The following is a 17,246-nucleotide window of genomic DNA, read 5'->3' as shown; positions in this document are numbered from 1 at the left end:
AGGATGGAAATACAGGAATAGCACTAAAGCTGTGTTGTAATTCCATAATATTTCTAAGTAGGTTTTGAGTGTGTATTATGTTCACATTAGAAAATTGACATAGGAAAGTATACTAAAAACAATCAGCTTGTTTGTTAATATTATAATCATGTTTAACAGCTGAGTGTGCTGTTGATGGACAGGAAATGCTTCTCCCACAACAAGCAAAACAAATGGAGGAGCTGTGTTAACGCAGCTTTGAAAAAAATAAATAACATCTCTGGGGAAATGTTTTGATATGTTTGTGAAATTGAATTGCCAGTGACATTACAAAGTCTGATTGACCAGCATCTCTGCACAAATCATTTCCTGTTAGTAAAATTCAAGATTCAAGAAACTTTGTCTGTCACATAGTAACAGAAAATCCTCTTTGACAATCAAAGAAAAAGATAGACAAACATAACAATAACGTAGTAGAAACAGTAAAAACATAGTAAAATAAGTCATGAACGCTAACATCAATACTGTAAAAAGACAGTTCAAGTGTGAATACATCAGTATGTGCCTAGTGTGATTTATTTAGAGCAGAAATGGCCGAGGGGATGAAGGACATTTAGTTAATGACGAGAGGAAGCAATTGTGTCTAAAACGGTTCATCTTCCCATTCAGGAAGCAGCTGGGCAATAAACATAAACACTCCAGCAAATCAGTTGATAGTCATTTTTATTGAACAGAAGAAAAAAACAAAACAAAACAAAACTCAAAATGAGTGTTTTAGGCCCAATCTCAATGTCCCCCCTAAGGCCTGAACCCTCACAGACTTAATTGACATCACCTGGTGTGGTGCGAGAGGCTGCAAGGGCTCGAAATGGTATATAATCTTTTTTTTTTTTTTTTTTTTAAACGCTTCTGGGCTTCCCTTGTTAACCCTGTATTTAACGTCACACCATGTACTGTGGGTAATTCCATCAGGCAAATGCTGCCTACAAAAATAGAGTCGTGTTTACCGTGTTCATGAGACGAGTCCATATGAACCCCTGTTGTGGTATTCACTTCAGAAGTGAAAATTTTCGGAAAGCTCTGAGTTCACGAGTTGTGACGTGTTGTTGACATCTTCAGAAATGGCGGAGGCCATGGAAGTTCATTTTGCAGTGGATGATAAGTTAATATATTTAATTTTTTCTTAGTAATTTTATATGTCTGAGGAAAATGTTAATATTCCCAATGGCCTTATCCTCCTCTGTAATTATGTCTTTGCATTTCCTGCATTGTGTTACCAGCTCACTCGCTAGCTAAACTGTTGGCCTTGGTGGCTTCTAGACACCAACAGTAACGTTAATATTAGCTAATGTAGCTAGCTTCTGGCGTCCTTGTAGCCTCACAGCGGTGTTCTTACAACTTAACCACTTGAACACCAAGCATATCATGTACATGCATGACTTCCCATGTCATAAACCACGAGCTCAAGAGTTGCATTTGAAGGCAGCAAAAGTCTGTGGAAATGCGGACTTACAGAAAGTTTGCATAAAGGGCTCAAAAATTCTGCGAGAGCCCTCATGCATTTGATGATTTGACAGTGGGACAGCCCTAAGCCCTCGCAGACTTAGCAGGAACGCGCCTCAAAGTCCGTGAGTATGGACATTGGGATTGGGCCTTAGACTGTGGTTCTTCATGTTAAAGTATTGAAGCTCATCACTAATAAAGTGCACTTTCAGTTTACAGCCAAATGGAGAGTCAGAATCATCTCCGCCTTCCCTCCCACAAGCTCAATCAGATCCCACCTGGTGGAGCTCTCCTAGGTAGAACACTATCACAGTAAGATAAATTAGACCAAGTGCAACAACTGAGCATCTCAGTGAGGGCGAGTGCATAAGTGTTAATGGAAGATCAGCGCATTGAGAGTCTCTTTCTTCTCACCCGGGTCTAAAATGTCTCGGACTATTCCTTCTAACGCTCTTTACCCTGGTTCAGTTAAACCCGACAAGAACGGCAATAATATGACAGTTGGTGATTCTGTATGATTCTCTGATTGATTATGTGATTGAGTGATTGTAAATAGCACAGTATTTCTTAACAGGGTTCCATTTATGGTCAACGGTAAGCTAAAATCTTTGTCATGAGTGTTTTTTGTTTTTACATTTTAAGATCTTCACTTTAAAAAAATATTTTCCTATTTCCAGAAGTGTTTTCTACATAATATATATGTACAGTTGTATCTTTACAAAGAAAATAATGTTCTGTTAAAGACATGTTGCAAGGTCAATATCGACTCCAGTTTGGCACATATTCCTCATGACTTCATCCAGTAACAGACTAAATGGAAGAGACAGCAGAAACAAGTGCATTCAACATCCCAAGTTTCACTTTTTTCACCTTAAATTCTGTCTTTCCTGTTTAGACACAGATACTAAGCTACCAAATTAATCCTATTCCTACCTCTTATTTAAAATGAGATGTGTTTGAAATGGTAATATCCTCTGATGTGCAGCAAATAGGAATGTCATTGACATGAAAACAAGGCGTTTGATGTTGTACTATACAGGACATGGCAACAAACCCTGGGGAATAGGCCAAAGAGAAGATCATCTACGAGGGATATTGTATTAATTAACATTGAAACATGAATTTTACCTGTACGGGAGCATGTCCTACATATGAAATACACAAGTCACGTTATCAAAGTCAGAGACAAATCAAGAAAAAAGCTGTAGTTCAACATAGGAGTAATAATAAAAGAAAAAGACAATGCCATGTAAGGTTGCAAAAAGAGATGGATGACAGAATGTTGCAGCAAACATCCCAGCAGGTAGTGGACATTATATGTGTTAAAAAGGGGAGTATTATTTTGATCATGGTCACACAAACACAAAGCACTGGGAAAAGATCAGCTGCTAAGAAACACGTCTAGCACTAACATTTAAATGTACTGTATATCAAGTCTCACGGGGTAATTCCACAGTGAATATCTTCCCCTGTTATTGCACTATTTTCTCCTTTTTTTAATGTCAATCAAAAGATTAGGCAGTTGTGGGTTTTGTCTCTCTTGCATCATGTTAATCTGTCTCATCTTTTCACGTGACATGCGAACAACAAACTGATAAAACCAATTTTTTTTTGTTGCAACCCAGCCATAGCTGTCCTATCAAGTTGTGTATTAAATACACCATGAAAGCTTAGACAATAAGTCTTAACATACGCAGCTCTGAAATGAGCCTTATTACACACACAAACCTTCATTAACAAGCAGTCAGCATTACGAATAACAGTAATAAATATGTTAAGTTCAATAAATAGGGTTTTTTTTTTAATATCAGAATAAAAAATTATAAAGATTCAGCTGATCTGAATGGAGATCCATTTGATAGAGAAAGGTCTGCTAATGTTAAAAACAGCAGTATGTCCTTTCGTGTGTAGTGTTGTTGGATCAAGTGTTAAAAGTATTGGATCATATCTGGTTAGACAGGCAGCAGCTCATAGAGTGATTCTCTACGGGATAAAGACGACCTTCGTACTGTCAAGAGTTAATCATTTTAGGTAGTTTTCAGCATGTGAGTTCTTGCTAATTAATGCTAAGGTATTGCTTCAAAACCATTAGAAATGCATGAAATCTATCTGTGCCTATTATACAGTGTTTGTCTCCAACTTCATTCACTTCTCATGCATCCACCAGGGACATGAACATATCAAAGGACTGGACAGTGATGTGGGGAAATAGCCCTAATGAAAAGGGGGGGGGGGGGGGGACACCTAATGGAAGTAGACCTTATATACATATAAATGATATAGTACAATTTCTGACAACCGTCTGTCTGTATGTGAACCAGACCCTTCACCCCATCATCATCCTGGTAGTGAATCACCTCTGCAGGCTTCTCCTACCAGCCTACACCAAAGGGAGCAGGGTTTGATGTGGATGTAGACTCCTTTTTGTTTCTGTCATGCTGTAGAGCATTTTTTTTTGCCTTTCTTTTAAAGTGCAGTCCAGATGCAGGTGACTAAAACATGAGAAGCAAATTATACAGAGAGAGATGAGGAACAGGAAAAAAAAAAAAAAAACCCCAGGGGCAGGCGCTGAGGGTAGAGGATTGGCACATACGTCAGAAGAGGTCTGACATGGAGGAGGGGAGGAGGAGGATGGGGTGGAGGTGGCAGGAGTCTGGGTTTGTAAAGGTAAAAAAAAAAACAAACAAACAGGTCTCATCCTGCTCAGTCTCTTCCTGTGTCACTGATCCAGCTCCAGTCACTCCCTGGACTGGTAGAAGAGGATGTATCCCGACTCAGAGTTCTTAGAGATGTCTGAGGTAAGCCCATAAAACTCCTCGATGGCCTGGGCGTCAATTTTCTGCACGACACAAGAGAGACACGGTTGACTGATAGCACAAACAATATGAAATGATACAAACAGGTGAGTCAAGGAACATCAAGAAGACAATAATAGGCCAAGGATAGCGTGGGTGACGCACCTCCACGATGTCATCGTCAAACAGCAGCCAGAAGCCATGACTCTTCACTATGGTGATGTAATGACCTCTGTTTGGACCACTGTGGAAACAGAGACAGTGACTCTCTTTTATACATGTTGCATCTCAGAACTCACACGTTGCACTGCTTCTGTTTAAGCTTTCAGCAAGCAACATTCCCGAACAAATACTCATTGTCATTGTATTAGGACAGACTTGGACTTATGCTAAGCTAACCAACTGTTGACTGTAGTTTCACATTTAATAGACCGATAGAGTTGTATTGATCTTCTCATCTAACTCTGAGCTAGAAAGCAAAGTGTATTTCCCAGAATATCGAACTGTTATTTTAATATTACATAGAATAGAGTGATTGGATACAATGAGAATCAATGGCCCGTGTGTGTGTGTGTGTGTGGATGACCTTGGCCAGACCTGCTTTGCACTTCAGCAAATCTTAAGTCTGCTTTGTCGTGTTGTTGTATCTTAAGACCTGGCACTAGGATATTATCTTAACATCCTGGTCTTTTATTTTGGCGCCGGTAATCAATATACTGTACCTGCCACAGTGAACCACCACAGCCACTAGATCATACATGCGATCCAAGTTGACTGCATCTCCAGATGTGTTGAACAGACGGAGCTCTAGGGGGAAAACCACTCGATAGGACAGCTTGGTGTAGCGGTGCAGCTGCTCCATGTACTTGAACCTCTTCAAGTGAAGCGCCAGGATCATAGGAAGCTTCTTCACACGCATCCTGTAGAGAGCCGCACAAAGTCAGATGAGTGTGTGTTTTCGCACACATCAGGGTGGTATTTAGCGTAGTGCGTTACTGACCGTTTCTGTGCTTCCTGCTTGCTGCAGCATGTCTCACAGTAGTATTTGTATTCACTGCACAATGTCTCTGTGTTACTGAAGTCCCTGGAGAGGACAGCATGCCACAGGAGGCTTGGTTATTCGATCTCGCTCACCCAAAAGGGAGTATGGTCTACTTACAGCCTTTTAGGTTTGACTGAATGTATAACAAAAATCAATACTACCTGAGACAGTGTGTTATTGATGTGTTCTGCTCCACATCCACAGAAAGATCCAGAAAATCTTCATCTTTGCTGCTCACCTGTCAAAGAGAGGGAGGGACAGTGATGTCACTGAACTGTCTTTGACTGAGTCAGTGAGGATAAGCCTGCGCCGCTGTGACAGAGCACCCACCCGCCCACAGCTACACACACACACACACACACACACATACACACACAGTCTTTGAAATGCTTATTACACTGAGCAGCTTTTGTCTCTGCAGAGCAGCGGCTTGGTGTTTGCAGAGGTTGTTCAGGGCAACCCGTCCCACTGTTCGCCCTTACCGTTTTGAGGACAAAGCCTCTGGCAGCCCTGATGTAAAGTGGGTGGCCAGAGCCCACCAGGGTTGCTCACTACATCTCTCTTTTTTTTTTCTCATCTCTCAGCATCTCTGCAAAGGGATCATCCCTTTTTTCACACTCATTCAGGAGGGATCTCTTATTCAGGGGTGACTCAAGGACTGACAGATAATGTATGAAAGGACAATTGTTGAACTGTAATCAGTAATCAAGCAGAACATAAAATATACAACCCGAGCAAATACAGCCACACACCGTTTCACAGTTGAGGCAGCGTGTCTCATTGGTCAGTGTGCCTTGGAAGATATCGTGAACCCACGTGGGCTCTGTCTTGTTCTCTGTCTCGGTCTCCGTGGTGATGGCGGTGCCGTTGTTCTTGAGGCGTCCGTTCTGCTTTTCCTGCTTCTTCTCCTCCTGCAGGATGTCGGCCACCGTGTTTAGCAGGTAGTTGAGAAATTCGTGGGCATCCTGCTGCATGTAGTTGTCAAACAGATCTGGAGGGTGAAGGTAAAGGGAGATAACTCACAAGGGGGAGATGATGGGGTTGTCCAAATCTTGATTCCATTCATTTACTACTGATTTTCTGCCAATACTCAATCTAATATTAATATTTCTGTATATCATATTGCTGCACAGTGTGTTGAGTGTCAATGTGATCAATAATAGACCTTTTTCACTGAGGACATTCTGACAAGCACAGCTGTAATTGATAACATTAATGATTGCTGGCTCACCGGCATACCAACCTAAACAGAACCATCATTACTGTGATTAGTTACACCTGCGCTTTCCCCGCTATCTAAAATCTATTCTGAGAATTTCTGCCATGAGAAATCCACTGTAGATCAGGTTGATTAAACCAGAAAGCTTTACCGATATTACAAACATCCATACACACACTCCTGTTTTGACAGATCTGTATGTGAAAGGTGAAACTGAGAAGTGGAGAGTCAGGAGAAGGAGGGGAAAAAAAAAAAAAAAGGTCCAGAGAGGAGGCAGCTGACCAAAAGCTCAGTCCCAACAGAGATGGCATTGTTCATTCGCATAAAGAGCTTCCTCAATATGGACAGCAGAGAACAGTCGGCCTCTCTGTCAGCTCTACTCTCTGAATGACCTTACCACCAACATGCACCTGCCCTTCACCTCTGATATTCAGACTACATTAAAGACAACATCGCTTCGAATACAAGACACAAAACCGCAACCGAGCCATAACAGCAGATTGGAACTGTTTTACGACTCTTTTACGACTTTCACCGGGCATGATCTCTCACCGTTCTCCTTCCGTAGGCGGGAGATGAACTTCTTGGGCGGGATGACGCCCACTTTCTTCTTCTGTGTGGCGATGGAGTGGAAGAGGTCAGCCAGGCATGTGAGCAGGTTCTCCTTCTTCTTCTGCTGGGCTTTGTAGGCCAGCACGTTCTCCCGGAAAGGCCGGCAGAAGTAGAGCGCCTGCAGCACTGAGTTACAGTAGCATGTGTTTCCAAACTGACAGGAGAGAGGAAGAAGAAACAGGAAGAAAAAAAAAACGATTAGGGAAACGATTCATTTATAAACATGCAACAAGAACTTTTCCAATTAGAATATGTGAGACCTTTCTGAGCAAGGTCACAGCTCAGGAGATCATAAAGAGAAGCAGTGGTAGAAATGATGTCAGAAAAAAAGTAAAGCAAAGTCTTTGCTAGAAAATCAAACATCGTTTTTCTTTTAATGTCACTTCCTTCTTTTACCTTCATGTTATTTGCAATAATTTAGTTTTTTGAAATGTCAGTTATGTAACCATCACTGTGATATGTCTGAGGTTCTTAATTGTCTTAAAATGCCAGAAGAACATTTTATTAGTTAGTATTAGGCACTTTATTTGAAGTATTTGGAAGTTTGAAGTTGTTCTAATGTTCATTTTTACAATCATGAATTACTGATAAATGATTTTGTTATGTAATGTTGTTTTTTCCTCATTTGTCATGTGTTTTTTCTGTATTTTGTCTGTTTGTTCTGTCTTTTTGTATGCACCACCAAATAGTTGGCAAAATGTACTGACTTGTCAGTACCAGCTTATCCTGTTAACATTTGTTCAAATGACATTAATGAAACAGAATCACACTAGATTGGCCAACAGATCCAAAAACAACACAACCTGTTATTTTCAATACTAGCTGTCCTGTAGAGAACATGTGACTCATCGGGGTCCCGTTCTAGCTTGTCTGTTTTGAAAAATGACACCAGTGTTTTTTGGCAATGACCTTTGTTCATGTAAGAGAGGATTTAGTGATGCTTACATTGACCAATCCAAAGTAGTGTTCATTGATTGGGAATTGCTCCGGGCCGATGTCTTTCTCCAGAGCAGAGGCATTGGTGCCCTGAAAGGACCAGAGAGAAAACATGAGACATGAAAACATGAAAATGTGCTTTGTGAGAACATTCTGCACAACATTAAAGGTAGAATGAGGAGAACTTTCCTAAAAACAACAATGTATAGACTCATACAAAAATAATCCCTCTCAACCATCACTTATGACCCACTAGAAGTGTGTGGCGGTGTCGGTATCTGCAGAGACTTCGCCCTCTGCCTGTATTTTCTTATTTTGCTGTGTTCGGGACGTTTCTGGGCGTCATCCTTTGAGCAGCGGGTGTGTAGCCCCCAAGCCAATGACAGCGCGCAAGGTGTGAGGGCGGGACTCTATAAGAACATAGCGACATAGCACTTCTGGTGTCATTGAGCCGGGGAGGACGGGTCAACTTTGAATGTCGTGTTTAAAAACCGCAACCGACAAATCCTACTCATTCTGCCTTTAACTAATGTTATCGTCACATTTACGCAACATGCAGCTCATATAACACAGTTTACTCATTGTGCTTACAAGGCTAAGATGAGAGCCAGTATTTCCATGTATGTATAAGCAAATTAATATGGAAAGTTTGGATAGTTAACGAGTACTACCAGGCTAAACCAAATATAGAGGCCTATCTCTCATACACTTTAAATCATAAACCATCCTTTTGGTCAAATTTCAAGGTCTCAGTTTCCCACAGAATATTACAGCTTATCTCGATTCCTTTGGCAGCCAGGCAAAAAAAAACTTTCCATCAAAGTAGAAAAAGGATATGGTCTAAATTGGTGCACCCATGTCAAAAGTCAGCGGTATTTTACGCCTGATTGCTGAAACAGACCACTTATCTCATGTCAGAGCCTTTTCACTTTTCAGAGCTCAAAGCTTTTTTTCCCAAATGAACCGCAGCTTTGTTGAGCGAACACAGAAGACAATTTAGTTTGACTTTCAATGACTGTCATTTCTCTCTGTCAAAGCAGACTGTGAATGCCTCTTTGTCCAGAGTGCTGCTTCCAGTCTGACATACTGCAGCGCACATGCAGGCACAAGTCCATGTACTGTACACACACACACACACACACTTTCTTCAGAAGGATATCTAACAATGCAATCACTGACCTCAAGCCTTTATTCTACAAAATCTAGGTGACATTTGTGGAAAAAGTCAGTGAAAATGTAGCATTAGTTCACCTGGCAGTCTGTAGGAATCTACACAAAATATCCATGCAACCCCTACTGACACCTGATACCACATTTGAACGCTTCATTATAAACAGCAGGCAGCCGCATTATTTATTTAAAAGGAAAAAGAAAATTCTTAATCCTTGATAGTCTCAAAGAAAACAATGCAGAACAAGACTGAAGCTCCCACACACTGTCGTCACTTTTATTATTATTATTGTTGTCTGCAGCTGGAAACTTTCAGTCTTACCTTAAGTATAAAATGTATTTGTTTTCTTCTTGCTTTGCCTCAAGATCCTTAACAGACGTATTGCAAATAATAAACGGTAGAATCAGTGTGCTGGTGCCCTAAATATGCCACAGCATCCTTCATCATTTTAAGTCCTCCTCCACTCAAAAATATGCTTGCAAAATGAGCTTCACTGTGCAGAATGATGTATGTGCAGAGTTTGACACTAGAAGGCTGTTTTCACATTCGTCTGCTGAAAGTGGAAAGTTTCTCTGCGCTCACTGAAAATCCAATTTTAAGGGACGGGCCCACAAGCAGGATTTGTGAAACCTCCAGTGCACAAACACTGAGAAGTGACTTTTCAGTGAAGTAGGAGACATCTTGTGTCCAGCAGTTAAACTTCTGAAATTAAATATATTTGCATATTCATAGTATCTGATATATTTAATGAGGGAGAAGGAGTAGATGTAATTTTGAGGATTTTAACAAGATAACGGCTCTTTTTTTGTGGAAAAACCATATCAGACACACATTATTATTCAAAGTAAGAGTATTTTATATACATCTTTGAACATGTCTGGAGGACGTCTCCTGGAGAAACATGCACACAGCTGCTTATGTGCCTGCAGGTGCGTTTCAGCTGAAAATTACAAAATGAATAAACTGCAGGTTTTGTTTTGCACAAAGGAAGAGTTTTGTCTGGTGCAATGCATAACTGTGGAAAACAGTTCATTGCATTAAACATCAGTTATGTCATTTTGCATTCAAATTAGAGAAACATTCTTAAAATGCTGTGATATCAACCATAACGTTCAGTTCTGCAACCTGGAGAAGCTTACTGTGCAATAACACACTGGCTGTCACAAAGCCTTTCAAGTGCAGGTTTGACTAGTAACCGTTGAGACATCATATAACCATTTGTAAGACTCATAACATACACATGCATAACTTTTGTCATGAGCAGGCTGGACTATTTTAATTCTCTGTTTTGGGTTTTCTAAACAAAATAACCCATAATTTACAACTTATTCAGAACTCAGCCGCACGAGTTCTGACCAGGAAAAAAAAACAAAGAAAAATTCACATCACTCCAGTCCTCCGTAACCTTTACAGGCTACCTTTTGTTTTCAGAATACAATTCAAAACCCTCCTCCTGGTTTACAAAGCACTTAAAGGGAAACTTCAGGATTTTTTCAACCAATTGTCCCACCTTTTTGTGTCTAAGTGACTAACGGGGACAACAATTTTTGATATTGGTCCAGTATTTCAGCAACAACAAGCGAATCCTCAGGTTCCCAGCTTTCAGATGATGTATACCACTTCAATGTGGCATATAGTGTTGACCTGCTATCTCCCTCTAAAGATCCCCTGTCCTCCTTCCCAGCAGAAATGGGTCTATGGTAGGAGGGTGGGAGTGGAAGAGGTTAACGGTCTGGCTCCACAGCACATATCAGACATGCTGTCAGTTTACTATCCCAGCAGATCTCTCAGGTCACACAGTGCATTCAGTATTTATGCACCTAAAGAAAGGAACAGTTTGCCTGCTGATCTTTGACCTGCTCCAATTGTGTTCTTTTAAGTCAAGCATTTTCTTACATGAACACACTGTATTTGTACAATATGTATGTTTGTGTGTGTGTGTGTGTGTATGCATGGAGATTTTTATAAACACATTTTTGCTGTTTTTGTACAAAGTGGTGCCATACAAATAAAATCTGAATTGAACTGAATGACTTGTTTTGCAAGGATACAGAGTGATAAATTATTAAAATGTCATTAAAGCAGGACATTAGTATCCAGTCTATATAAAGAGAAGGCCAATAGCATTATGCAGAGCCGTTTAAGTCTGTTCTTACCCACTCTTCACTGTCCCTGAACACAACATAAACACAGATTAGTGCAGATCCCTGCTGTCTGCTACCAGGATGTCACCGGCCCTGTGTAGCACCACATTATGCAATCACAACAAGCTGTCAAAGGCTTCATTCACCTGTCAGTCACCGGTGACAGACACACAAACCGCACAGTGTGTGTCGTCTCGCCAGGCTGCAACAAACACTGTCAACGCTGCGGGAAGCATTAGTGTGCAAAGGTCTGTGACACATATCATACATATCAAGATATGGGATGCAGGCCTTTCCTGTTAAACTAGGACATCTCAGATTTACTGTGCATGCTGGTTATAAAGAGCCTGCATCCTGCACAGTGTATGTGTATGTGTATGTGTGTATGTGTGTGTGTGTGCAGGGGGGGAGGCGACTCACCCATGTACATCATTACACACCAGGTTCAACACAGTGGCTGCAGGCAGATCGATAGCTACACAGATAACCAGCAAATTACTCACCATATTACAAATGGAGGCGATGTTTCTGACAGTCATTTAGTTTACAGTGTCCCCCTCACCGCCATCTTTATAAAATAAACATGACTTGAGAGCAAGGCGACGCTGTGAAATGAAGTTAAATCGCAGCCGCGGCTGGAGGCCAGACTGCAACCCCGAGCGTCAGAAAGCAGGCAGAGAGACACGGAGCACCATGCAGCAAGCACGGAGCTGAGCGTCCAGCTGCACTCAGCGTCGACACGGCTCCATCCTCACACACGGTTAACGCAGACGGCGGCTGGAAAGCGTCAATGCATGAGCGAATGGTGGACGGCCGAAGTTGCAGGCGGCAGGTTTGTTAGCAACAATCAGGAAACCAGCCTGCTGTGTGAGGGAGCGCAGTAGCCCCGCCCATCTGAGATAAACTCTACAGCTGATTGGTTGAGATTTTCTGTGTGTGATTGACAGAATTAGACAGCCAAACATAGAACTGGATGGTAAAGCTTAGTTGACCTGCAGCCAATCATCGGTAGCTATTTAAAGCAATGGCTTGTGGGAGTTGTAGTTTATTATTGGGATGTGTTTAAAGAGATGTAAGCTAATATGCAAAATATGTTTTATCAAAGATGTACACAATAGGGCTGCAACTAACGATTGTTTTCAGTTATCAGTTAATGAAGTAACTAAGGGTGTGAATTTGCGATTTGTTATTTTGGGCTATATAAATAAAATTGACTAATTCATCTGTTTGTTTGTTTTTAATTAATTGATTAATTTAGTCTCTAGACTGTCAGAAAATACTGGAAAATTCCCCTCACATGCGGTGTGTCCCCAACTGAGATCTCCAAATTGCTTATTTTGTCCAACCAACAGTCCAAAATCCAAATATGTTCAATTCACAGTGATACAAAACACAGAAACACAATGAAGCTGGAGCATGGCAACACTTTTGCTTGATTAATAACTTACTCAATTAATTGATTATTAAAGTTGTTGACAATATGTTTTCACTACTCGTTTCAGCAATAATGCAAACAACTAATAGTTAATAGTTACTGATTTGTTCATAAAAAAACATTTAAAAAAAAATTAAAGGGGCACCTCAACATGTTTGGTAGTGCAATTTCATAAGGATGGTGGGATTTACAAGACTGTTTAAAAGACAAATGAACAAAAGTGATGCTAGGAAAGTGGAGATTATTATTATTACCTTTATTTAAACTCGAAAATCATTAAGGGCTGGCCCTCATTTACAATTATGTCGAGTATAATTAAATAATAACAAAAGATACATGATAAAAGAAAACAATCAATTAAAACAAGTATAAGTACAGTTAATAAAGGAAACAAGATACAAGATATAAAAACAAATCAATTAAAACAAGTACAAACAGAAGTTAAGTGATTGTTGATCATAGATTTAAAGTGATCAAGGGTTACTAAAGTATCAGTTTTTAGGGTCTCTGCAAAGATTTCCACACGGTCGGAGCATGAAATCAAAAAGCAGATCTTCCAAACTCAGTACAAACTCGAGGGACTTGTAGTGAAAGCCAGTCGTTAGACCGAGTATAATATGGTCCAGAGGACCAATCAAACATAGATGTGATATAAGATGGCAGCCTCCCAATAAGGGCCTTGTAGATAAACAAATACATATGCTTATCACGTTTTCAGACAGAGAAGACCACCCAACCTTTTCGTGCATAATACAATGATGAGTGCTATAAACATCAGCAGTAATAAACCTGAGGGCAGAATGATAAACAGCATCCAAGGGCTTAGTAGAGGCAGAGGCATGCCTATAAAACACATCACCATAATCCAAGACAGAGAGAAAAACAGCTTCAACAATCTTTTTCCTACAAAACACAGGAAAGTTAGTTCTGTTTCTATATGAAAAACACATTTTATTGTCGTAATTTGTTGACAAGATTGCCATTATGAAATTTGAACGTGAATTTGTCATCTAACCATATATGGACATATTCATATTCTCTAACTCTCTCAATCATGGATCCTTGTACAGTGGAAATATGAAAGTTTTTATTTTATTGTTACCTCTAGCTCTAGAGAATAACATAAACCTGGTTTTATGAGCATTCAACACAAGTTTAAGATCGTTAAGTGCAGCTTGAAGAACGTCAAAAGAATGTTGATGAGATAACCTGACTCTTAGTCCCATCTATGGGTCAAGCTCCAACAACCCTGGATCCATTACTTTCCATGATGCAGCTAGATGGTGTCTTTCATTAGACCACCACTGCCTGGGGTCAGGGTTAACTCCATGTCGACAGTTTGTAATGTAAGCTTTCTGTTGTAGTCTCCAAGCCCAAGCCAAGATAAATGTAGATTTCACCAGGGTTACTTTTGCTTTTATTTGCAGGTATTCCACACTCCAACCACCACTTAGCCGACCATAACGAAGAGTGGGGGCCTTCAAAGGTAGATGTCCTCTCTGTAGAGCTCTGCAGGAGTCCAGGACCCTCCAGGACACTCTCATTCACCACCGGCTTTGTTTGTGCTTTCACAACAATCCCCTGACAATTATCTCCTTAACATTTACATCTGAACAAAAAGAAAGGAACACAACAAATAATTATGATTAACAGACTTCAAAAGAAATGGGAAAGGAGAGAGAATAATAAAAGTATTTACAGAAAAACAAATAACGGAATAATGTCGGGTTGCCAGTTTGAGCTGTGGAGGATGGGGGAGCCTCATTGTTGATCAGACTTTTGGTATGCACCATGGGCTTACTGGGAAAGTTGTTGATTGACATGTTCTCTTAGGTTTATTTATGAATGTCTTTGATTGACTGGGAAACAATTACATGTGGTGGTAGCTTGTGGGCTCTTGATACACAACGTTCCCAGACTTACTTTCTATTTCAGTCAAGTCAGTATTAATAGGACTGAGGGACGCTGTGGATGCAGCTGCCCTTTTCCTGACTCATACTGTTTTTATTGTCATTATTGCTGCTTTTCACTGGCTTACTGATGGATAATGTAGATATGAATAATGTGCTCGCTGTAAACACTAACAAACACATTCATTTACACCAAGAAACCAAAATAGGCATAAACACAACCCCGGTTCTGCGCATCTTATGATCTAGTCCCTGCCTTGTTGAGGAGATAAAATCACTTTTATCTTCCTTTTTTGCAGCTTGTGTGTTGACATGAAGCTTCAGATGAACAGTGAGGGTGCTCAGTCTGTGCTTCTGTGTTTATATGGAGTTTTAATCTTGTTCATACAGTCAGTGGTTGCCTCCTCGTGTTTGGATGGAGCTCACAGGACTTCTGTATCCACAACACGTTTTTTGGCAGGCGGCAGGTGAACCTCAGAGAACCTTCTCTGCTCACCTCGTTAAGATCAGAAGTGGGGCAGAATGTTTGGATTTTCACAGACAGACAGACATGCCGAAGAAGAAAAAATATTGTGAGCTCAGAAAATGTTTCCAGTAATCGAGGCTGGCTGTTCTACTGAAAGCATTGATGACCTTCCTGTTGTTCAGCCTCTACAATGAGAGGCAAATGAATTATGCATCATTTCCGCACCGCTGAGAAAATAATCCTCCAGTTGGGAATCTGTGATTCACTGCAGCCTGGTGACATTTGGCACATGCTTCTCAAACATCAAGGTTAGCTACAGGTCTATTAAGATTGTTTTATGCTGCAGTAGTTTACTTGCAACAGAAAAGCTATTCTTTCTGTACTTTCCTGGGTCGTACCTCAAATCTTAATACACATTTTGACATTTTGCATTTTTAAAATGTTTCAGTGATTCAGTTATGACTGATTACTGTGACATTTCTTTATCAAGTTGCCTTATTTGAAGTAGAATAAAAATTCATGCACCATTTGAACTTTTTACTTACTTTATCTTTACTTATTTTCTTTTGTTTTAAACAAAACTTTTCATTTTCAATCTTCTAATTTAAAAGTAATATTAATTTTGCGTATAAAACATGTAAACTAATAATTACAGTCCTTTTTGTGTGTATAAATCAAAACAATGTTTCAGTCAAGACCAATTTAGTCAAAGAAAACTTTTACTGTCATCTGCAGTAAGTTATATTTGGCAGTAGGCTCTATTTTTGGACATCCCTGCCCTTCCTCATGCTTACACGAACAGCAGCATCAAAGATCCCAGGTACAGAACAGAGCAGGCAACAATGTCAACAGAAATGACATTGATTAAGTCAGACACAGCAAGTAAAAGAGGAGCAGTGGTGGTGGCAGGTTGCAAGGCGGCTTGCAGAGGAAGCATCAAGGGAAGGCAGACTGAGGTAGATTAAATAATGAGATTTGCCAATTAAATGCATAGAAGGGAATCAGCTGAGCCATCAGCCTGGCTTTAAGATCAGCTGCTATCAGTTGATGTAGGCTGGGTTTGTGAGCTGAGCTTGATTTCGTAGCCTGCTTGAACTAACGCTATGCTCAATTTTTGTGAGGGTATATAGAAATAACATAGTGATATGCAAAGTTCACATTTTCATAGTTTCTAATCCATGCCTTTCAATATGCTGAGCACCTGCACAGTACCAGTAACAACAGGCCCAAAGTTGCTCCACTGAAAGATGCTGATGGTTTTACTGCCAATCTGATACAGTAGCCAAGGTTCAGTTGTTGTGACACTGTCACAGCACCACATTAATCACAGTGGTACTTTCTGCAGGTTGTCACAGCCTGAGGTGGTGTTAGAAATGAAGCAGGTCAGTGTCTTTGTGCCATTTCAGTTTGTGTGCATGATTTGGTCCCATGAGACTTTGATCTTATATCCCGTGTCAATAGAATGAGAAAGCCTTTGTCTAATTCATTATCTAGTGAGGTTTCTTAGGTGTCCTAGTTAGCAAACAGGAAGGAGCTGAAATGTTAGCACAGTTTGTGGTAGAGATACAATACCACTGTCAGGGAAATTCCATTGTATAAGATATGCACGTGCCCATTAAAGCAGATTTATTGAAAGCTTTCTCTGTAAAGAACTCTCAGAGAAGTCTGTTCATGTCAGAGTCATTACCACATACATTCAGCACACAAACGCTCAGCCTCATTAAGGTTTCTTGCCCTACAATCATGATTAACTCGACCAATCAGATAAGATCATCTTGTTCGAGTCAAGTTACTTTCCTAATACTGCACTCATGGGGCTCACTGAACAATAAAACCTAATATAATAAACATTTCCTGTGTTGTATTAAATGAGATGAGAAGAAAAACAATAAGAACTTGGACAAGAAAGAAAGAAAAGTGAAGGAGAAAGGGGGGAGTGAATTATTAAGCCAAGCTTTGGCACGCTTATTGCTTTTGGTACACAGTGTTCCAAACAGACACATCTGGACACTAGTTTACATTTACGGTATCCCT

The 17,246-nt window shown here is 40.3% G+C and overlaps 1 protein-coding gene across 1 annotated transcript; it reads right to left on the bottom strand.

Moving 5' to 3' along the window:
- Nucleotides 1-687: 687 nt before the first annotated feature.
- On the bottom strand, nucleotides 688-12,295 carry usp46 (ubiquitin specific peptidase 46). Its single transcript, XM_044361647.1, has 9 exons — nucleotides 11,905-12,295; nucleotides 8,096-8,176; nucleotides 7,091-7,304; nucleotides 6,072-6,310; nucleotides 5,481-5,557; nucleotides 5,278-5,361; nucleotides 5,000-5,197; nucleotides 4,443-4,521; nucleotides 688-4,321 (listed from the first exon to the last, which is right to left on the bottom strand). Exons 1-9 carry the CDS (start codon nucleotides 11,938-11,940, stop codon nucleotides 4,220-4,222), a joined length of 1,110 nt encoding a protein of 369 aa, XP_044217582.1. The 5' UTR covers nucleotides 11,941-12,295; the 3' UTR covers nucleotides 688-4,219.
- Between the last annotated feature and the right edge of the window lie 4,951 nt (nucleotides 12,296-17,246).

The sequence above is a fragment of the Thunnus albacares genome, chromosome 9 (genome assembly GCF_914725855.1).
Source record: "Thunnus albacares chromosome 9, fThuAlb1.1, whole genome shotgun sequence".
In the NCBI taxonomy this organism is placed as follows: domain Eukaryota; kingdom Metazoa; phylum Chordata; class Actinopteri; order Scombriformes; family Scombridae; genus Thunnus; species Thunnus albacares.
The sequence above is the reverse complement of the archived record's forward strand: the minus strand, read 5'-3'. Positions and strand labels throughout refer to the sequence as shown.

Coding starts and splice junctions, on each gene's coding strand:
- usp46 (XM_044361647.1), bottom strand. CDS start 11,940: ATGACTGTCAGAAACATCGCCTCCATTTGTAATATG. Junction 7,305..8,095: donor ACTACTTTGGATTGGTCAAT/GTAAGCATCACT, acceptor CTCTCCTGTCAG/TTTGGAAACACATGCTACTG. Junction 5,198..5,277: donor AAGCAGGAAGCACAGAAACG/GTCAGTAACGCA, acceptor GGCTCTCTACAG/GATGCGTGTGAAGAAGCTTC.